The sequence below is a fragment of the Podarcis gaigeae genome (genome assembly GCF_964106915.1).
Source record: "Podarcis gaigeae genome assembly, chromosome: 16".
NCBI classification, from domain to species: Eukaryota; Metazoa; Chordata; class Lepidosauria; order Squamata; family Lacertidae; genus Podarcis; species Podarcis gaigeae.
In genome coordinates, this window is record NC_139693.1 from 24,454,899 (window position 1) to 24,476,753 (window position 21,855).

Here is a 21,855-nt window from a genome sequence, read left to right on the forward strand (position 1 = left end):
CAGTTATGTGATTGTGGCTACAATTGTGCTATGACTCTTTCATAGCAGGGCAGAGGTTTAAAGCAAAGAGTAACTATTGTACCTTGGGGGGGGGGGGGATGGCAACCAAGGATGGCAAAGGGTCCCTAAGAGATTCCTAGCAAGTGGTGATAAATTTGTCAGATTAAGCCTTTACAGTATCTTTAAAAAATAATAGTAGGATTTCTAATCAAATTTTTGAAATGGAAGTAAAAGTTCAAATTGATGATGCTGAACAAGAACTAGACAGTAAGAACTGTTGGATAGTGGAACGGTATCCCTCAGAAGGTGGTGGAATCTCCTTCATTGGAGGTTTTTAGCAGAGATTGGGGAGGGGGGCACCTGTCAGGGATTTTCTTTAGCTGCAATTCCTGCATAGCAGGGGGTTGGACTAGATGAGCCTTGGGGTCCCTTCCAATGCTACAGTTCTATCTGATAAGAGGTCTGGAGATGTCAAAACAAGAAACATCCCAAGTCATGTGCTCTCCCTCTTCCCTACAATGCAGGGATAGGGAACCCTTTTCTCCCCCAGTCTGAGTTTTAGTCACAGTGAGATAAGCAGAGTGTGTTGTTGCATTTTATTTCTGGCTTTGCGAACCTGGTGTGCTTTGGATGTTTCGGACTACAACTCCCATAAGCCCCAGCCAGCGCACACACCAGGTGCATGCTTACTTTACGAAGTCAGAAATGTAGTGCAAGACTACTTTAAAGATTACTATTATTTTAATGCGTCATGGTTTTTGCTTTTTTAAAAAAGCTCACAAGGCTTCAATAAAATGTAGACTTTATTATACATATCAAACCATAACACACAAAATTACCCCCAACTTGTAAGAAAAGTAGCCGTGCCGTCCTATAAATAGTTTTGTACAGCCAGATATTTCTGAAGTCCTTTTATACACACTTCTTTCTTCAGTGTACAACTGAGTTCAGAGGTTCTGCTCGGATATTCCCCAAGTCAAGGGCTGAATCTGTCTCTTCATCAATTTCTCCAATTACAGCCCTATAAGAAAAGAAAAGTACTGTATTGTAACTGCTGCAGGTGAAATGCTTCAGCTCTGAAACAAAGTTGATACGCTGAAACAATATTTCTTCCACTCAGTAAGTACTGTATTTTTCCATCTATAAGACGCCCCCATGTATAAGACACTCCCATTTAAGAAAATGGAGGGAGATACTATCCGTGTATAAGACGAGCCCAGATTTTGAACATTATTCTAGAGTAAAAAAACATAGTCTTATACACAGAAAAGTACGGTATCTTTTTATCCTAACATACAGCACAGAAAAACTTAACAGGTTATTTCAATTGGTCTACTCTGGACATGATTTTGTTGGATATATAATCTATTGTTAGAGTTACTTATGAACTATAAAACAGAGACATCAGAAGGGAAACTTTCTGAAATAATGTCAAGCTACAGTAGCTCAGGAGGGAAGAGCATGAGGCTCTTAATCTTGGGGTTGTGGGTTGCCACGTCAGGCAAAAGAGTCCTGCATTGCGGGGGGTTGGACTAGATGACTCTTTCCAACTCTGATTCTCTGATATCCACCTGGAAAAGAATGGATTGCACTTTCATCAGACATGTAAGGTCCTTGACTTCTTTTTGCCAGGTGGAATAATCACCCCATGTGCTGTTCTGGGGGTTCTCCTGACCCCATCAGAGCCAACCTGGGGGACAGAAGGTGAACAAGTGTGTGAATGTATGTTGTGCTGGTGGGACTACTTGCGCTGGACCTAACTAGCACAACTGTTTAGTTGAATCTGGCCCCTTGAGAGCTAAGCAAATGCTTTGCTACTTTAGCTCAGATTGCACTACCTTATTAAAAAAAAAAAAAGGAGGGTGAGGCAAACTTACACGTTATCACCTCTTACAATGTACAATCCCAATACTACTTGTTCCACTCCTTGTGAAGAACTGAACACTCTTTCATGGCTTTCATCCAAAATCAAGTTGATGGTCTGATCAAAACCCTTGAGAGTTCCCTTTAAGAAATAAAAATGAAAAATGAAAAACAATGAAGTACTCCAAATTCTCAATATTTATCTCAATTCATAAACACGTCCTAAACACAACATTACACCACTTACTATGATAAAGCTTTAACGATTAAAAGATTTTTTACGTAACCCTTCAGAGGAACTCCCTTCACTAAGTGATTTTAACTTATCAATGCAATTCATTTTTCCATGGGTTCTTTTGTTTTTCCCAGCCTTAAAAAGTAGGAAGATAAGGCTTTTGAGAACAGTGGTCACTGATTTGCAACTTGCTGTCATTGATATTTATATATCTCCTGCAAAATTTGTATCTGTTCAGCTCTCAAACAAGTTTCCAGCTCTTCTAGGATAGACATATTTTGCAGAAGTAATATTAAGTTATTTTCAGCAAGGATCTGGGCAAAATGCTCACTTCTATTAAATTACCTATAACCACATAGCACTAAGGTCAGTGGCACCTAATTCAGAACATTTTTACTTGACATGTCTGATGTATTACAATTAAACTTGCAATACAATTGTATTACAATTAAACTTGCAGTCCAGCAAAAGCCAAGATATGTGTGCAGCCTAAGCAGCTACTTCAAAGTCTGAGGGAAAGGACATAGTTCAGTGTTTGGAGCATCTGTTTGAATGCAGAAAAGCCCACATTCAATCCCTGTCATCTTCAGGTAGGTCTGGGAGAGAGACCCTTGCCAGAAACCCTGGAGAACCACTGCTGGTCAGTGGAGACAGTACTGAGCTAGATGGACCAACTAGATGGTTTTACTTAGTAGAAGGCAGTTTCCTGTGTTCCTAAGTGCCACTCTGCTTACAGAGCTACTTGTGTATTCCTGTAAATACAACTCAACAACTTTAAAAGATCAGGGCTTTATTTTCCCACGTAAGTATAATCTAATGCGAAACATTTCCAATCATTTAAATATTTAAAAACAGGGTAAGACTTATATTTACAGGCAATTCTTACCACGATCATTCGGCCGTCTGAAGTAATTACAGCAACAGTACCTGAGACTCAAGTTAAAGAAATATTTGAAACAACATACATATAAACAACAGGAAAAGGAGTTTCCTCTGGATTTAGTGCCTTTTAAGAAGCTGAGTGTGAGGTTGAAGAGGTGTGTAGACCAGGAGGGCACAGAACACAAAGAACTGAGGAAAGAGTGAGAAATTCAACCTCTTGCAATAACCAAAGCTGATAGAAAAGGTTTCCCATGCCCCATCTGTTTTGTGTGTGTGTGTGTGGGGGGGTGCCCTTGCTGTTGAGATGCAAATCTTAGTCTACAATACCATAGCTGTCAACCTTCCCTTTTTTTGTGGGAAATTCCCTTATTCCAGCACCGTTTACCACCGCTTTCCCGGATTGTTAGATATCCCGTAGACTGTCCCTGGGACAGGTGAGGCTGCTGATCCCTTATTTTCAAATTTGAAAGTTGACAACTATGCAATACCCATCAAGTGCAGCCAATCTTGGACCACAATTCCCATTGACCCCGAGCTAGAGCAGCCATCTTGGATGATTAACTAGCAAGGGCTGATGGGAGTTGTAGTCCAAAACAGCTCCTTCTTTGTGTCGCTCGGGGAGTACAGTACCTGTATCCCAAACCTTATGGAGAGATGGATGGAGGCTGGTTTCAAATGGTTAAAAACCATTTTTAAAAAAGAATAAAAGAGCAGCGGAAGTGGCTGCGCGCATCCCACCCAAGGCAACCCAGCCCACAAAGGGATGGAAATTCTCGCGTGTAACTGAGGAAAAGCAGGAGCGTTAACGCGCAGGCGCAGAATTCCGCTTCAAACCAGTGTGTGTCCCCCCCCGGCCCGGTCTCATAATGCAGCGCCCCCCCCCCCCGACAGACAGGCCGCCCGCGGAAGGATACGGTTAATGTAGTTCTCCAAAGCGGAGGTCATGGCGGCAATCCTTCCCGGCTCCCGCTGAATCCAGCTCCCGCGAGGCTTCCGGTATCTCGCGTGAAAGTCAGCGGAGGCGGCCCCTGAAGCAAAGCGACATCCGGGGCTTCAAGCGGCGCATGCGTAGAGATGCTTTTGTGTGTGTGTGTGTAGAGATACTATAGATAGAAAAAAAGGGATTAGCAACGCCTTCTGCCGGAGACGGAACTTCCTGGTTCCTTCTGGAGTTTCTCCACGACCGCCCCAATAGAAAACTATGGTGGGTGGCAGAGAATCGTGTGTGTGTGTGTGTGTTGGGGGGCTGTCTTTGCACCCAGCTGTGATAGGATAATAGCACCTTATCTTGCCCCCTCCCCGAACCCACAAAATATTAGAAGCAAAGGCGAGGCATAGAGATAGGAAAAGGAAAGAGCACGGCTGTTTTGCAAGGTAAGTGCAGCCACCCATTTATTTATTATATTAGGGTTTCTATACTGTACCGCCCTTCGTCAGCGGGCTAACACACAACACATTCGTACTGCATAATATAACACAGGGCACGGAAAAATCAAAACAAGTATAATAATAATAATAATAATAATAATAATAATAATAATAATGCACTGTTCTGCCCGAATTCTCGTAGCAGCAACAGCATAAAAAGAGAAAATCAGCAAAAGGTTACCTGAAATACAAAGCCAGCACACTAATGCAGGATTAACTTAAAAGTGTGACCCCCTCCCTTGAATTCAGTAAGACTTACCTCTGAGTAGGCATGGTCAGGAGTCTGCTGAAAGTATATATAAGACCCATTGAACTGAATGGACCTAAATAAGTCACGTGTGCATCGATTTCAATGGGTCTGCTCTGATTTGGGTGGGACTAAGCTCGGATGCAATCCTTGGGAGGTTTGCATGTGTCTCTCCCAGTTTAGCAGCAGAACATGACCTGTCTTTGACTGGTTTCCTATATGGAGAGCCTGGCTGCTGGATCAGACCCTCTAGCCCAACATCCTGTTCCCACGGTGTCCAAAGCAGATGTCCAAAAGGGAAACAACGCAAGCAGAAAATGAACTGTCCCCACTTGGGGGTGATTTTCCAGCAAAAATGACATTTTGTTTGCGTTACTGTCTCTGGCCCCTTATGCAATTTTTTGTCTCTGGACTTGAATGATCTCCTTCTAACCCCCACTTAGACACGTAACGGGCACAACTTCGCACCCTTCCCAACACCGCAAGCCGGCTCTGCTGCTGCTGCTGCGCTTGGGGTGCCTCTCCTGCTCGGGAGAAGGGGCTGCCGGCCAGGGGGTGGCGGTGTGCGGATCTCCTGCCTGCCTGCCGGGGTGCTGCTGCTGCTGCCGCCGCCGGGGAGGAAGGGGTTAAAGCTCTGTACGCTTTGCGGAAAACCCCCGCCGCCTTTTCACTCTGAACCTGCACTGCTGGGGAGACGGAGGAGCGATCGGGAGCGGTTTTTACGCCGCTTGCTTCCTCTGGTCTGCTATTATTTTAGAAGGGCTGGTCGGGATTCCGATCCGGATTGAGCCAAGCGGTGTGATGTGAACGCAATCACTCCCCTTTTTTATATATACTGTAGTTACCACTTTTTACAAATGCGGTTAAGACAACCGCTGGCATAGCAGTAGCAGCAGCAGCGGGTTGTAAGCCACAGCGGCCCCGATCCGCAAAAGCGGATGCTTTTCCTCGCGCAATGGGACTACTCGTGGGTAAGTGCTGATCATCTCAGCTGGCAGACCTGGAATGCCCCAGTTTACAGCAAAGGTGGGCTTTCTTTAAAATCAAAGGAAACGAAATGAAAAGTCTCGCTGAGTCCAGTTGGGCTTGCTCCTGAGTAATCATGCATCTGACTGAAGCTGTAAGTGTTGGTGAGTTTGGATGGACTTTGGGTTTACTTTCAGAGATGGCTAGTCCACTCCAAAAAAACTCTCCGAGTTAGGCTTCCCACCAAAATGGGAGAAATCTCTAACATTCCTGGACAGAAAAGCAAACCTGGTTTAATTTACCTTTTTAAAAAACCAAAAACCTTAATTTTTGGTAGGTGTCTAAAGACTCACTCACTTGCCCACCTACAAATTAATTTACAAATTGCAGTTATAGCTTCAATATGGGGAAAGGTGTGTGGTTTACTTGAGTCGCTTTAATTTTACCGCGTCTTGACTTTTTCCCCCTTTAAAAATTACATCCCACTTATGGGGATGTGGTAGTTATGCATTGTTGACAGCTGGTCTTTGGGAACAAATTCTGTAGCTCTATCGGCTGCAGTCATCCACTTACCTGGGAGTAAGACTCACTGAGCCACTGTAGTGCAGAGTGGGTTAGAGTGTCGGACCTGGATCTGAGAGACCACAGTTCAACTCCCCACTTAGCCATGAAAATCACTGGATGACCCCAGGCCAGCCACTGTCTCTCAGCTGAACCTACCTCCCAGGGTTGTTGTGGGAACTGAAGAGGGCGAGAACCATGGATGCCACCTTGAGCTCCTTGGAAGAGAAGGTGGGGTCTAAATGCAATAAAAATAATAAAAACTCAACTAGGTGTTACTCCTGAGTAAACACATCATAGAGCAACCTGATGAGGGCTGGGGCTGATGAGAGTTGTCTTTCAAAACATCTGGAGGGCACCAGGTTGATGAAGCCTGTCTCTTAGCATCTGTCTGTATGTTGACAGGCTACCATATTTTTTGCTCTATAAGACTCACTTTTCCCCTCCTAAAAAGTAAGGGGAAATGTGTGTGCATCTTATGGAGTGAATGCAGGCTGCGCAGCTATCCCAGAAGCCAGAACAGCAAGAGGGACCGCTGCTTTCGCTGTGCAGCGATCCCTCTTGTTTTTCTGGCTTCTGAGATTCAGATTTCCCCCCCCCCCTTGTTTTCCTCCTCCAAAAACTAGGTGCGTCTTATGGTCTTGCGTCTTATAGAGCGAAAAATATGGTGCTTTGGGGAATAGGGTCTGATACCAATATCTGGCAATATTCAGGGTTATCTACTGCCTCTGACCATTAGGGCAGTTCATTATTTATTTTGAGATATGTATCTTGCTTTTCTGCTCCAGAATGACTAACACCGTATTTTTAAAAAGAAATTCTGAATTAAAAAGAAAGAAGCAGAAGATCCACAGAAAACTTGCAAAGGGAGAAGATGGATTGCATTGTATAAAGTTATTTGTCACTTTGCCATAAGTGAGCGATGCTTTGCGTGAAAAGCATCCTTTTGTCTGCCTGCCTGGAGCACTGTTGTTCCCAAACTTGGGGCTCTAGCTGTTTTTGGACTACAGCTCCCATCATCCCTAGCTAGCAAGACCAGTGGTCAGGGATGATTGGAATTGTAGTCCAAAAACAGCTGGAGACCCAAGTTTGGGAGGCATTGGCCTAGAACAACGTTCCCCAACCTGGTGTCCTGCCGACATTTTGGACTACAGCTCCCACAAACTCCAGCCAGTTTATATTCCCTTGGGTGAGCTATATGTTGTAGCATCATGAAAACTACGACATATAGCTAACCCAAGATTATATATCAGTAATCTTATTGATACACTCTCTCATAATGTGATAAACTTTTCACATGTGGCCCCTTAGTTCTCTAGCTGTGGACATCCAACATAGTTGAATGCTGGAAAATTCAGGCCGGACAAATGAAAGCACTTCTCCACTCAGCACGTAGTTAAACTGCCAAAGGAGGCAGTGATGGCCACCAGGTTGGATGGCTTTAAAAGAGGATCGGACAAATTCATGGAGGGGACGGCTATCCACAACTTCTAGCCACAGGGGCTTTGCTGTGCCTCCAGGTCCTGAGATCAGTTGCTGAACTTCTGCCAAGGAGTGTGGTGGAGTCTCCTTCTTTGGAGGTCTTTAAGCAGAGGCGTGACAACCATATGTGAGGAGTGCTCTGATGGTGTTTCCTGCTTGGCAGGGAGTTGGACTCGATGGCCCTTGTGGTCGCTTCCAACTCTATGATTCTATGATTCTAAAGTGAAGAAGGGAGAAGGTTGTTGTGTTTGAGTCCTACTTGATGGCTTCCCATCAAGGCATCTGGTTGGCCTCTGTGAGAACAGGATGCTGGACTCGATTGGCCACTGGCCAGCAGATTCTCCTTATGGAATGGATCACAGATTTAGATTGTTTTGAGACTCATGGGTATTGCAGCTTGATGAGGGTGTTTCAAACTCAGTGGAAGATTACACCCCCTCTCCCAATACAGTGCTACACTTCCCAGGCCCTGCGGCAGTTATTAAACTTCAGAATCTTAAGATGTGCATACGTTCCGAAATATTCCAATTTCCAGCCTTTTCATAATATTAATTTTGGGACTCAGCTTTTCTCAAAGCTGGCATAGGTTCTGGCTGAAGCTGATGGCAGTTATCGTCCAAAACATCTGGAAGGCACCAGATGAATGAAGCTTGGATTAAGGAAATGTCGCACTTCTAGCAATCCTAAACAGGTTTACTCAGAAACAACTCCCGCTGAGCTCAGCGGGGATTAATCCCCAGTACCTGCGATTTTGCAGCCCCTTTGATGATGTAAATGTGTGGGTTTTGCCAGCCTTACCCAAAATAGCAAGGCGGGAAGGAGAACTCAGTAGCTGTTTATTTGCATATGTTAATTCATTTAAATGTATGCACATTTTTAAAACAGCCTATTGTCTAAGACTGGGGCTTGCCACTTTGTCCAGAGAAAGAGAGAGGGAGGCAGACGCTGCTGTTTGCATAGAACATGTAAATGGGTGCATATTTTGTTGGCATAGAACATTTAAATGGGTGCATATTTACATTTCCCTGAACAAGGATGCTGAGATGGGCGAGGAGAGGAAAGGAGGGGAGGGGAGGGACCCTGTCAGGCAGGTTTGAAGCACAGCTGGTCCTGATTCTGTCTAGGTGCTGGGCATACCTGGAATGGATGTGCTTTTTAGCTGGCTTCAGGAGTGTTAGGGTGATGGTGGGCAGGATGTCAGATAAGGCACCAGAGAGTCAGGGGGGCTTCTTTAGTAAATGGAAGAAGGCAGCTCTTGACTTCTGATTGCATCCTAAGGAACATCATTGCTTCTACTTTCCGTTCAGGGATTATCAGCACAGTTCTCTCCAGATGTTGTGGACTACAGCTCCCAGTGATGGCCGGCTGACCGGCTACACATGGAGGAAGGCCGCCATGGAAATGCTTTGGCAGCCAGAGAGCTGTGACTTATTTGCATGCTTAATCTTGTACATTGCTCATGCTGTTTTGTGTGCAATTTGCATGAATGAGCTGGACATAGGGCCCGGCTTTTGAAACGCCTACTGGTTGCGTGAGGCTGGTTTCTGCAGCTTTTTTTTTCAAGGATGGAAGCTTTGTTTTTTTTTAATATAAAAAGGGCAATCTTCTTAAGATGCTTTAGAAACAGGTCTATTAAAATGAAGACATATTCACCTCGCTGTTGCTATAAAGGGGCAGTGGCAAGCAGACTCACAATTTAGGATTGGCTCTTCTCCATCTGTAGCGCTGCAAGGACATGGGCTATATTCACTGAAAGTGCTGTACAGTGGTACCTCGGGTTGCATACGCTTCAGCTTACATACGCTTCAGGTTACAGAAATCGTGCTCCGGCGGCGCGGCAGCAGTGGAAGGCCCCATTAGCTGAGGTTAAGAACAGTTTCAGGTTAAGAACGCACCTCCGGAACGAATTAAGTACTTAACCCGAGGTACAGTGGTACAGTGGTACCTCAGGTTAAGTACTTAATTCGTTCCAGAGGTCCGTACTTAACCTGAAACTGTTCTTAACCTAAAGCACCACTTTAACTAATGGGGCCTCCCGCCGCGCCGCTGCTGCACGATTTCTGTTCTCATCCTGAAGCAAAGTTCTTAACCTGAAGCACCATTTCTGGGTTAGTGGAGTCTGTAACCTGAAGCGTATGTAACCTGAAGCATATGTAACCCGAGGTACCACTGTACATTTATTTCTCCTACAGCCTGATAGAAGGACTGCTGTAGACATCTCATATGTTGGTGCCCTGACAGTTCAAAGCTGGCTGACGTGGACCAGTCATGGATTCCCCCAAAGAATTATGGGAGCTGTTGTTTGCTAAGGGTGCTGGGAGACCTCCGTTTCCCTTGCAGATCTACAATTCCCAGAGTGGCTTAACAATCAATCTCTCTTCAAAGGAACTCTTATATAATTGTAGCTCTGGGGAAGGAAATGGGCACCTCCTGACAGGTCTCAGCAAACTTTGCAACTCCCAGAATTCTTTGGGGGAAGCCATGACACATAGCGCTTTAAATGTGAATGTGTGAACGTCGCCTGCTTCTTTCTCTTGTAGTGAGGGGAAGAAGGACGAGGAGACAAGGCGAGTGTTGAAGGGGATATCAGTGCACCCGACAGCATGTCATGCACTCACAGACGGGCTGCAACACTGCTAAGGGTGGCCTCCTTGACAGGGAGCAGCCCTCACTTTGAAAGCATCTCCTCTCTGAAGGCTTGTCTGGTTTCAGGATAAAGAGCCCTGGAGAAAGGAGAGCAGGAGGGGGCATTGAACTGCCTGAGCCTGAGACCTCTTGGTTTCGGCTTTCCCCGTTATGGTGAGGGTTTTGTTTACTTCTGCCTGAACTACAGTCATTATTTCTAAACTGGCATCCCTACATATACATTAGCACATGCAGTTTTTGCATAGATCTGCCTCTTCCTTTGTCCTCCCTTTTGCCAATGCTGTAATTTGCGACCACAGTCGCTCTCCAACCACCGATCGACTTTCCTGCCTGTTCTGTTTTTGAAGACTTCTCGCTGCCTTGCTCTACAACCACAATGTTTACACCCTCCAATGGACATGTGGGTCAGAAATCCAAGAGGGCGAGGATTCGGAGGGAGGTTCTGTTACTGCAGTTTCAATAGAAATGCAGTTCTTGCCAGTGAAGACTGTGGACAGGTGCCGCTGCGGGCCTGTATGTTTTTGGTTTATTTCCAATTTTTTAAAATTAATTTTCACAATATTATAAACAAACACACAGACAAACAAACTTAAACATAAAGGGCTGTGGGCCTGTATGGATCTGTTGACCAGGGTCGGCGATTCGAATCCCCGCAACGGGGTGAGCTCCTGTTGCTCTGTCCCTGCTCCTGCCAATCTAGCAGTTTTAAAGCACATCACTGCAAGTAGATAAATAGGTACCGCTCCGGCGGCAAGGTAAACAGCATTTCTGTGTGCTCTGGCTTTCATCATGGTGTCCCTTTGCGCCAGAAGCTGTTTAGTCATGCTGGTCCATGACCTGGAAAGCTGTCTGTGGACAAATTCCGGCTCCCTCAGCCTGAAAGCAAGATGAGTGCCACAAGCCCATAGTCGCCTTTGAGTGGACTTAACCGTCCAGGGGTCCTTGACCTTTTAATTGTAGATGGTCAGTTTTGAACCCCTGCCACGCTCTCCCACCTTCGAGTATTTTTAAAACTGATTTGGAGTGGTTGGCTCTTCACATCCTCTGTGGCATATTACTGTGGTTATTATGGTTATTATTTAATTACCTGCCCTTTGCTGTAAGATCCCAGGGCAAGTTGCAACCATTATAATACTGAAAACAATTTAAAACAACTTACAGTCACAGAAATAAGATAGGTCCTGACATACGCATCTCAAGTGTCAAAGGCCAGGGTAAAAAAGGGTGTCTCCACCCCCATCATTCAGCCTGGACACTGAGGTCCAGCTCCGAGGGCCTTCTGGTAGTTCCCTCACTGCAAGAAGTGAAGTTACAGGGAACCAGGCAAAGGGCCTTCTCAGTAGTGGAATGCCCTCCCACTGGGAAATAAACAACAATTTCACTTTTAGAAGAGACCTGAAGGCAGCCCTGTACAGGGAAGTTTTTCATGTTTGAGGTTTTACTGTATTTTTAACCTTTTGTCAGGAGCCACTCAGAATGTCAGGGACAACCCGGTCAGATGGGCGGCATATAAATATTGACATTATTATTAATAATATTCACCAGAAGCTGAAGGTGCCAGGTGCACCTCTGTGGGCAGGGAGTTCCACAGGTTGGGGGCTGCCACAAAGAAGGCCCTCTCCCAGGCCGCCACCCCCTAAGTCTCTGAGGGTGGAGGAACAAACAAGAGGACCTGCTCTGCCAATCTTATCACCCGAGGGGATCGATAGAGAAGGAGGCAGCCTTTAGGGTATTTGGGGCCTGAGTCGTTTGGGGGATGCCTTCGCCTAAAGAACCACCCATGTGGCAGCCTTCTCAGAGGACTGTTCTCTGTAAAGTAGGACACACCTTATTCTACAGTCTTCTCTACGTGCCCAGAGGCACTTTCATGTCTGACAGCAGCCAGTCTTTTTAATGATTGTTCTGCACTGCTTTTAGCATTTTTGAGAAAATGTTGCTTTTATGCTGCCGTATACCACCGTGATGCTTTATGAGAGGGCAGAATACAAATACTTTAATGAGGAATTAGCATTTATGCCAGGCCTTGATGACGGGCAGCAGAATGTGTGAACTGGCCCCTAGTGGGGGCACCAGTGTGCTGCCGCCATTTTAATTTCCCAGAATGCCCCTGATATAGCCTCTCAACAAATAAAAATGGTGGCGATCAGATCCAGCTGACCAGGTCAGAGGGTCCAGGATCTGTGGGGTAAACTGGACCCTAGCAGATGCCTGAGGGAGCTGGCTGCTGATGCCAGGCCAGCCAGGGGGCCCTGTGAATAGTGCTTTGTGGAAGCTGGGCTTTGGTGGATAAACAAAGATCATGGAGTGTGTTAACTCGCCTGGGGTTAGGAGCCGGTTCTTCCTGGGGCTCCTTGACTCAAGGTGGCATCCTCCCACTGCAAAGAGAAGCATCCCTGCTGTGGGGCTGCGTGCCAGGAAACGGTCTCCATCTGCTTCCTTCCGCCCCATTGCAGAATCATTTTGATGCAGCGACAGAGAGAACACGTGATGCAACGAAGCATTTGCAAATTCCCTTTATGCAAACGAGTTCTTCCTCCCGGAGCAAAGGAGCAATTTGCATAAGCTTCATGCAAATTTATTCAAAGCCACCAACGCCTTTGAGTTTCTGAAACTTGCAATTTGCAGTCATGCCTGCCTCTTTCCCCCGCCCTCCCTCCCCTCTGTTTTCTCTCCCCCACCCCACCCCCAGGCATCAAAACTAAAATTGGAGCCCTCCTCTTGACGCTCCCCTCTGCTACTGAAGGACGTCCCGCAAAAATGGACCCACCTAGCCCTCGTTGGTGACTCCACCCAAGACCTCCCCACGGTTATTTTGAGGCAGGTAAACTATTGACCGCCCTGTTCAGAGGAGCATCGACTTCAGAGATGGCTGGGGCTGCTGGGCCCACACTCTGGGTAAGAGGCTCTTGCCCTTTTGTGTAAAAGCTTCTGTCAGTTCAGCATGTTATCAGTTAGGATGTCTGTAGTGCCATCATTGTAATTACCTGTAATGGAAGCAAAAAACAAACAGGTCCCTACCTCAATGAGTACAGTCAAGGTTCTCATCGACTGAGCTTCATACAAGTGGGGCGTCACTTTCACATCTGTTTTTGGTGTCAAAAGACCCCAACATTGTGTGTGTGTGTGTGTGTGTGTGTGTGTGTAAAATCCACACCCCAACATTTAGAAAATACCTGGATTATCATAGAATTATAGAATTGTAGAGTTGGAAGGGACCACGAGAGTCCTCATCCAACCCCCTGCAATGCAGTAATCTTTAGCCTAATCTGAGGCTCAAACCCACAACCCGGAGACCAGGGGTCAGCAAACTTTTTCAGCAGGGGGCCGGTCCACTGTCCCTCAGACCTTGGGGGGGGGGGCGGACTATATTTTGGGGGGGGGGAAATGAACAAATTCCTATGCTCCACAAATAACCCAGAGATGCATTTTAAATAAAGGGACACATTCTACTCATGTGAAAACACCAGGCAGGCCCCACAAATAACCCAGAGATGCATTTTAAATAAAGGGACACATTCTACTCATGTAAAAACACGCTGATTCCCAACCGTCTGCGGGCCAGATTTAGAAGGCAATTGGACCGGATCCAGCCTCCGGGTCTTAGTTTGCCTACCCATGCCTGAGACTCTTGAGCCAGAGACGTGGAGCATGGCTTGACACTGCTTTGAGAGCCAGTGTGGCATAGAGGTTAGAATGTCAGATCGGGACCTGGGAGAGTCCAGGGTTCATAGGTGCCGACTCCATGGGGCCTGAGGGGGCCCGAGCCCCCTCAAAAATTCGTTTGGGGGGGCTTCGCCCCCCCAATAATTTAAGAAAATTATTAGTTATATTATGCTTTGTAAAATCACAAAATTATGTTGGTATTTTTTATTTTCCTTGTTTGACGATAGTTACCTTTTAAAATACATTCAGTAATGAGTTAAAACAAAGCCACTCCCAATCTAGAGAGGGGGTGGGGTTGCGGGCTCTCGAGCCATCAACAATCTCGCGGGGCTGGCGTCAGCCCCTCGAGAAGCGGGGATTCCCCCTAGCTCATTAATATTCACTGCCCACGGCGGCAGCCAATCGGCTGCCGCAAAGGGCGGGCCCTCACAGGTTCACTTAAGGTCGGGGCTGCCCGGGGCTCGCCCCTTTCGTTACCCCAGCAGCAGCGGTTTGGAGGTCTTGGGCCCCCCAATATTTTTTATAAGTCGGTATGGGCCCCCCCAATATTTTTTATAAGTCGGTGCCCCTGGCAGGGTTCAAATCCCCCACTGAGCCATGAAGCTGGCTCTCACCTTAACTTACCTCTCAGGGTTGTTGTGGGGAATTAAGTGAGGAGATGGAAAACCAGCTATTGCCGCCTTGAGCTCCTTGAAGAAAGAGGTAGGATATCAATGCAACAAATAAATCAATAAACGAACAAATTCCTCTTTCAGGACCCAGTGACTTTTGACGAAGTGGCCATTTACTTTTCCCCAGAGGAGTGGGCGGAGCTGGCAGATTGGCAGAAAAATCTCTATAAGGATGTGACGAGAGCCAGCTACGAGATGCTGGTTTCATTAGGTAAGCTATTTGCTCTTTATTGGATAGCTCACGGGTTGTGCTCACCCAATGAATTTGAAGGGCTCCAAACGGCAAGAGGTTTTTTCACTTCAGTTATAATTAATATCCCACTTTGGACCTTGAAAGCTTTGGGCCTCCAGATGTTGCTGCGGTACAACTGCCATCACCCCGACCGTTGGCCATGTTGGTTGGGACTGATGGGATCTGGCATCCCACCTCAAACCTCTCAGAGCTGTGTATCTCCGGAGCAGTCAAAGCTGTGCTGTTGTAGTTTTGCGGCTCTTACAACAGCTCCCACCAGCCCTGACCATTGTCCCTGCTGACTGGGAATGGCAGGAGTTCTGCAGCATGCAGAGGACTCTGCGTTGGCTACTCCTGCTGTAGACCATACCCAGCTAGACTGATCAATGAGAGACCATGTGGTATAGTGGTTGGAGCTGGGGTGGGCAATTTTTTTTATCCGCTGGCCAGTCACTGTCCCTCAGACCTTGTGGCAGGCCGGAGAAGCAACACAGGGGTGGAGCTGGAAGAAGAGGCGAGGGGGGCAAGTAGTCCTCCTTCCCACCCCCCAGCCCCAGCCGCTGCGCTTACCTTCCCAGGGGCTGCCGCCGCCGCTGCTTCTCGTGGGTCGACAGAGGGAGCTTGTCTGCTCCGCTCTCTGGCCCACAGGAGCACCAGGGCGGCGGCGGCGACAGCAGAGGGAAGATGAGCGGTGCAAAATGGCTGGCTCGGGGAGGGGCTGCTTAAAATGGCACTCCGCCAGCTCAGCCCAGCCCAGCCCCCTTCCTCCTCTAGGCAGGGCAGGGAGAAGCCAGGACGAGGGAGGGAGCAGGAGCCGCCACGGTGTTTGTGTGTGTGGGAATGAAATGGCACAGGAGGGGAAATGGCGCAGCCCGAATAAACAGAATCCCCACACCAGTCCATGGACAGTCCGTGGGCCGGATCCTGAAGGTAATTGGGCCTGATGTGGCCCAGGTCTTAGTTTGCAGACCCCTGGGATAGAGTGTTGGACTAGGATCTGGGAGACCAGGGTTCAAATCCTCACCCAGCCCCAAAACCCTTGGGCCAGTCATTCTCTCTTAGCCTGACCTACCTCACAAGGTTGTTGTGAGGATAAAATGGAGAGGGGGAGAAGTGGTTCCACCTTTTTGAGCTCCTTAGAGGAAAGGTGGGATATCATCAGAATTATCATTATCATTATGCCCCACCCATCTGACTGGTTCGCCCCAGCCACTCTGGGTGGCTTCTGACATATATAAGAACATTACATTACACATTAAAAGTCTTCCTTATACAGAGCTGCCTTCAAATGTCTTCTAAAGGTTATATAGTTACTCACCTCCTTGACATATGATGGGAGGACGTTCTACAGTGTGGGGGCCACTACCAAAAAGGCACTCTGCCTGGTTCCCTGTAGCTTCACTTCTTGCAGGGAAATATAACTTACAAACAAATGGAACCAAGGATTTGAACCAAAACATTGGAAGTTGCTTTATGCTAGGTTCCTGACAGGAACTTTAAGGAAAGGGTAATAATTCATCAAGTGTGTGGGGTGGGAAGAAGGGCAGTGAGTTGGCCTGCTCAGAATCCTAGAAAAGTTAGGCAGTTAACTACCACGGGCCATGAGACACAGTGAGGCATCTTTTAACAATTGTTTAACTATTGTTAAAAGTTACAAAAACAAAGAAGCACGGGACTGAGTGAGGGGTAAGTTTTTGGAATAACATCGGGATATTAGCTGCGCGCAAGGCCTGACAGACAGCAGCAACAACCGGGAAAAGATAGACATAATATTTTACAAGAACAGGAAGAAACAATATGGACAGAATAAATGTCACACACAGGACAAACAAGGACACAGTATGAGATCCTCACTTGTAGTCTTATAAATCGTTTAACGTGTTAACACGAATAGAAGTTATAAATACTTCAGCTGTTGAATAAGGGATTACTATTATGACTGGAATGTCATTGAAATTAAAAAGATTTTGGAATGCAGAAATAAAGTAAATCATAAAACCATCAATTCTAGCACGCCTAAATTCTAGCCACCTAAATTATATAATTTGGTGTTTGAATGATTGGTATTAGGAATTGTATTATAATTTGGCATTGATATAATGAGGCTGTTATTGGATTATTCTAATTGAAAACTAGTAAAAATTATATAAAAAAAGAATAGTTATACTTTAAAAAAAGAGAGACACACACAGTGAGGCAGGGGCAAAAAATGAGGGGGTATGCCATCTTGTTCTTTGCCTCAGGTTACATAATGTCTTGGGCTGGTCCTCAAGTGCCCTATCGATCTCCACTTTACTAGGTCTCGCCTTACAGAAGCCCGACATCATTTTGAGAATCGAGCGAGGGGAGGAGCCTTGCGTTGGGAGACTCCAGACCTCAAAGGCAAGAGAGGTTGCACACCACAGCACCTTTGGTGAGTCCTAAGCTCATAGATCGGAATATTGGGAGCTTATGATTGCTCTGAAGATGGCCGCCAAATCTGGTGTGCCAGTGCGGCGGGAGATGTGCTCTACATTGCATGCTCCCATGGTGTTACTGGGAAGAAAAGTGTACTGAAGATTTCCTTGTCTCTAGAAGCAAATGGTGTTGCAGGCTAAATGTTTTACTTTGCTTAAGAGGAGGACTGGGACCCCTTTCTGCCTCAAGGGCCACAGGCTTTCCAGAGCAGCTTTCCAGGGGCCACATGGTGGAATGGGTGAAGGAGAAATTTGGGTTGCCTTGAAAGGGGAACCCTTCCGAATTTGTGTTCTTTGCAACAATACACAAACCGAATCACAGGTCCTGCCCCTCAAAATTCGCACATCTCTGAATTTTGCAATGTGACGTGTACAAAATTGCATACAGTACAGGTGCATGCCTTAGTGGAAACAACATATAGCAATACATCATATTCAGGGAACATCACCATTGCTATTTCTGCAGCAGGGGCCCTGTCTCCAGGACCCTAGAGCTGCCCAATCAGCATGAAGTCTTCACGTCCTTTGTGCTGATTAGAGCCAATCAGAGCGTAAGGAGGTGGGTTAGCCAGGCTCCTAGGGCCACTCTGGAGAAGGCGTGTAGAAATGACAATTAATTAATTAATTAATCCATCTACCCTGCCCCTCTGACAGGGTTACCTCAGGTACTCTGGGCAGCTTCCAACAAAATACGGGGGGACCAGAAGAAAAAACACATCAAATATTAAATGTTTCCTGAAACAGGGCTGTCTTCACATGTCCACAAAAAGTCATTTAGGTGTTTAAGCACTGAGGAGAAATAGTTCTGTGTGCTCCAAAAGCTAAACATTTAGGAACCCTGAAAAGACAAGGGGCTTCCCTTTCAAGAGAATGGTGTGCCAGGGTCATCATATAAACTTGAAAATTCTGGTAATGTCCAGGGGATGGGGGCTAATTTGGTGCCCGCTGTCTGCCTCTGCCGATCGCCTCCCAAAAAACTCAACAACTGAGTAACTGTGTCTGGATTTTTACTTCTTGAAGTAGGGCAACCCTAAATTAGAAGGTTATTGTATAACCTTAGAAAAGGACTTGGGTGTGAGGAGGAGTTGCTGTGGCTATTGTGAAGGGCCCTTGCACTTCTGGATTTGCTGCTATGCTACTGTAACATGGTCCCCAAGGCTGGACCTCTCCACACTGGGCAGTGGTAAAAAGGCAGGTTTTTAACCCTCCTTGATCAAAACATAGTCAGGTCTTCTGTTGTGATCTCACCAATTTTCTGTTGGCTCACATACAACCTTTCGCTCTTGTCTCCTGTCGTTGCAGATGGCCAAATCCTGATTAAGAAAGAATCCTGCCTCGAGGAGCGGCCACCATGCTGTGTGGGGCACCTAGAGGTGCTGAAGGCAGGCCCGAACAATGGGACCTTTGGTGAATTTTCCACGTGGCCAGGGAGCCAACTCGGGGCCAACTCGGCTGCGAATGGAATGGCCGCTCTGCCACCTTGGTCCACCAAGCTCCAGTGGCAGAACATGCAGGCGCCCCCCGTGGAACTTCAGGTGGGGCACCCAGGGGTCTCTGGCAGCGCTTTCTGGCCTGGCGGTGTCACGGTGCCCCCACCTAGCACCTACGAGGAGACGCTACTCATCTGCACCCAGTGTCAGAAATGTTTCCCTGCCCGCTCGGCTCACGGCGCCCCCTCCGTGGGAGAAGCGACGCAAGTCTGCCCTGAGTGTGAGAGCAGCAGTGGCCACAAGGGCACTACTCCTGCCACGGCAGACCCGCGAAGCCACAACACAACGATGCAGCCCTGCTCTTGCAGCCACTGCTCGGGGCTTGGCGTCCGCCAGAGAGTCCCTAAGGAGGAGCGTCCCTACAAGTGCGGCAAGTGTGAGAAGAGCTTCCGCTTCGTCCATGAATACACGTGGCACCAGAAGGTCCACGCCGGGGAGAAGATCTACAAGTGCGGCGTGTGCGAGAAGGTCTTCCGCCACAAGCAGGAGCTGATGTGGCACCAGCGGGCGCACACGGCCGAGTGGCCCCACAAGTGTGGGGTGTGCGGGAAGAACTTCCGCTTCAAGCAGGAGCTGACCTGGCACCAGAAGACGCACTCGGTGGAGCGCCCCTACAAGTGCGCCGAGTGCGAGAAGAGCTTCCGCTTCAAGCAGGAGTTCATGTGGCACCAGCGGGCGCACGTCGGGGACCGCCCCTACAAGTGCACCGAGTGCGAGAAGAGCTTCCGCTTCAAGCAAGAGTTCAGCTGGCACCAGAGGAGTCACGCCGGGGAAAAGACCTATAAGTGCCCTGGGTGCGACAAGAGCTTCCGCTACAAGCAAGAGTTCTACTGGCACCAGAGGATCCACACGGGCGAGCAGCCCTACCCCTGCGCTTCCTGTGACTCCACCTTCACCTGCCGGCAGGAATACATGCGCCACCAGAGGCTGCACGACGGCGAGAAGCCCTACCAGTGCCCACACTGCGATAAGACCTTCCGGCGAGGGTCCACCCTGATTCGGCACCGGCGGATCCACATGGGAGAGGGGCCCTTCAAGTGCTCTCACTGCGACAGGACCTTTGGCCAGAGTGCCAACCTCCTCAAGCACCAGAGGATCCACACGCTGAAGGACGAGCCTGTGGAGAACGCCCACGGAGAATGGGGCCCTTGTTTGCAGGGCGTGGGGGTCCCCTCTGTCCAGCCCGAGGCCGTCAGTGTGCTGAGCCTGAAGACGGTTTCCGTGGGGGCGCTTCTCTTGCTGAACCTCCAGGAGCCAAAGCAGGAGAAAGATCCAGCAGGGAATTCTTGGGAACCCCAAATGTGACCTCGGGTTTTTTACAGGACCCCCTGTAAAAAAAAGAAGGGGAATTGGGCTTTGTAGAGGGGAGAAAAGAGAGAGAGATTGATTCCACACTGGTAGGTTTGGGCCGATCGGTCGATCTCCAGAGTTTCGGGGGCAGATCGCCCAATGGCAGACATTACAAACTGTACAGTAAGGCAGTGCCCTCTGAAGTGTGGAGGGAGGGGGAAAGGGACCCCCATCAAATCCCAAGGAAGAGGCAAATTCTGCTGGTGAGGCCTCTTTGGAATATGTGAAGGCAGAGCTGCCCCCAGCTGAGCCATAAATGGGAGCGATGCGTTGAAGGATGTGGCTGAGGCACTTGCTTCCACGTAGACCAGCAGCATGGTGTTTGGGACTACATGTCTAGGTGTTTGGGACTACATGTCCCATCAGCCTCAGCCCACACGATGGTGTGAGCTGGGGTTGATGGGAGTTGTAGTTGAAAACAGCCCTGTCAGCTGGGGCTGATGGGAGCCATAGTCCAAAGCAGCCACATTGGCTGGGGCTGGTGGGAGTTGTAGTCCAAAACAGCTGCATTGACTGATGAGAGTTGTAGTCCCCCAAACCGCCTGAAGGGCACCAGGTTGGATGAAGCCTCTGCGTTCACAGCCTCTGGTGGTTATCTTAGCACCACCATAGTGCAAGATGTGCTTTATTTATTTATTTATTTATTTTTGCTTGATCGTGCCAGGCTCTTCTTGGGAGACTAGGCCGCTGATAATTGTTTCTTTATAGATCTGGCACCCTGCTTAGTCATCCCTTCTGTCTCAACCTGCTTTGCACCCAGAAAAAAAACACCCTCCCGGTTCCCAGGTAGTCGCTTCAAACTGTTGGCCGAAATCTTATTGCTGGGCCTGGGGTAGGGGGTTGTATTCCAAGTGCAGACTGAGAATAAACGAGAAATGAGAAAATAAATGAGAAAGCAAAATAGCCCCTTGAGGGTGTGCTCTTGCACCTGCCCAAAAGAAGACTTGCATCTCAGAATCTTTGCATCGTTACAGTTGCTCTGAGCCTCAGTTTCCCCGACGCTCGGATTTAAGCTGGTTGGACATTTTCTCTCCAGCTCTCCCTTTTGCCACCCAAGAAGCTTTCGCCTAAAACTTCCTTGCTTTGACTTCAGTGCTGTTCCTTTTGACCGTTGGCACGGAGAGGTCCTTGCTTGGAGGGATCTGCACGTTGTAAGGTTCTTGCTTTGGGAAACCCAAATAAGCACTTGAAAATTAAAAGCTCTGTTGCCTGGGATGTTTTCCTGTACATGAACAGAATACTTTTGCACAGTCTTGTTTAATATGTCTTGCGGAGGAAGGCATCCCGGCTGACCGTGCCCAATTTGGCCGCCTGTCTCTTCCTCCTTTCATAGCTGTGTCCCATGATGGCTTGGAGTGGTGGACTCTGTAGTTGGGATAATACCTGAGTGCTGATGGTTTCTGCACATTGAAGCAAAAAGGCAGCAATGTAGCTACCCTGGGACTTTGCTTGCACAGCCCAATTCTGTGAAAGAGCCTCTTACTCCAAACTGGCAACCTCCAGCACTGTTTTTAATCTCCTGGTTGACGCTGTCTTGCCGTCCTTGTGAGTTTCCGTGAAATCAGCCCGAGGCTGCTATTTTCTTACTTAAACGAGTATTTTAATGTTGAATTGTGTTTGGATAATGTGTCATGAAATATGCAATTTTTTTAAGGGTGGGGAGAGAAGGGGGTGCGATACTAT

General features: G+C 47.7%; 2 protein-coding genes across 5 annotated transcripts; one reads left to right on the forward strand and one right to left on the reverse strand.

Moving 5' to 3' along the window:
• Nucleotides 1-785: 785 nt before the first annotated feature.
• On the reverse strand, nt 786-4,045 carry LSM8 (LSM8 homolog, U6 small nuclear RNA associated). The gene is made up of 4 exons (XM_083717825.1): nt 3,895-4,045; nt 2,985-3,025; nt 1,878-2,005; nt 786-1,021 (listed from the first exon to the last, which is right to left on the reverse strand). Exons 1-4 carry the CDS (start codon nt 3,923-3,925, stop codon nt 931-933), a joined length of 291 nt encoding a protein of 96 aa, XP_083573951.1. The 5' UTR covers nt 3,926-4,045; the 3' UTR covers nt 786-930.
• A 76-nt stretch (nt 4,046-4,121) lies between these two features.
• LOC310834023 (uncharacterized protein) lies at nt 4,122-21,783 on the forward strand. Of its 4 annotated transcripts, XM_083717322.1 has the most exons (7): nt 4,432-5,626; nt 7,502-7,736; nt 7,900-8,355; nt 13,000-13,205; nt 14,729-14,855; nt 17,176-17,289; nt 18,635-21,783. In XM_083717322.1, exons 4-7 carry the CDS (start codon nt 13,176-13,178, stop codon nt 20,125-20,127), a joined length of 1,764 nt encoding a protein of 587 aa, XP_083573448.1. In that variant the 5' UTR covers nt 4,432-5,626; nt 7,502-7,736; nt 7,900-8,355; nt 13,000-13,175; the 3' UTR covers nt 20,128-21,783. The 4 variants fall into 4 exon arrangements, with proteins under 4 accessions (XP_083573447.1, XP_083573448.1, XP_083573446.1 ...); XM_083717321.1 differs by lacking the exons at nt 4,432-5,626; nt 7,502-7,736; nt 7,900-8,355 and adding an exon at nt 4,122-4,354; XM_083717320.1 differs by lacking the exons at nt 7,502-7,736; nt 7,900-8,355.
• Nucleotides 21,784-21,855: the final 72 nt, after the last annotated feature.

What these genes read in the sequence shown, in the direction of transcription:
- LOC310834023 (XM_083717321.1), top strand. Translation starts at nt 13,176, where the DNA reads ATGGCTGGGGCTGCTGGGCCCACACTCTGG. An exon ending in CGAGATGCTGGTTTCATTAG is followed by an intron (nt 14,856 to 17,175) that starts GTAAGCTATTTG and finishes CCACTTTACTAG; the next exon opens with GTCTCGCCTTACAGAAGCCC. An exon ending in TGCACACCACAGCACCTTTG is followed by an intron (nt 17,290 to 18,634) that starts GTGAGTCCTAAG and finishes CTGTCGTTGCAG; the next exon opens with ATGGCCAAATCCTGATTAAG.
- LSM8 (XM_083717825.1), bottom strand. Translation starts at nt 3,925, where the DNA reads ATGACCTCCGCTTTGGAGAACTACATTAACC. An exon ending in TTTGGAGAACTACATTAACC is followed by an intron (nt 3,026 to 3,894) that starts GTATCCTTCCGC and finishes CTTGAGTCTCAG; the next exon opens with GTACTGTTGCTGTAATTACT. An exon ending in CAGACGGCCGAATGATCGTG is followed by an intron (nt 2,006 to 2,984) that starts GTAAGAATTGCC and finishes TATTTCTTAAAG; the next exon opens with GGAACTCTCAAGGGTTTTGA.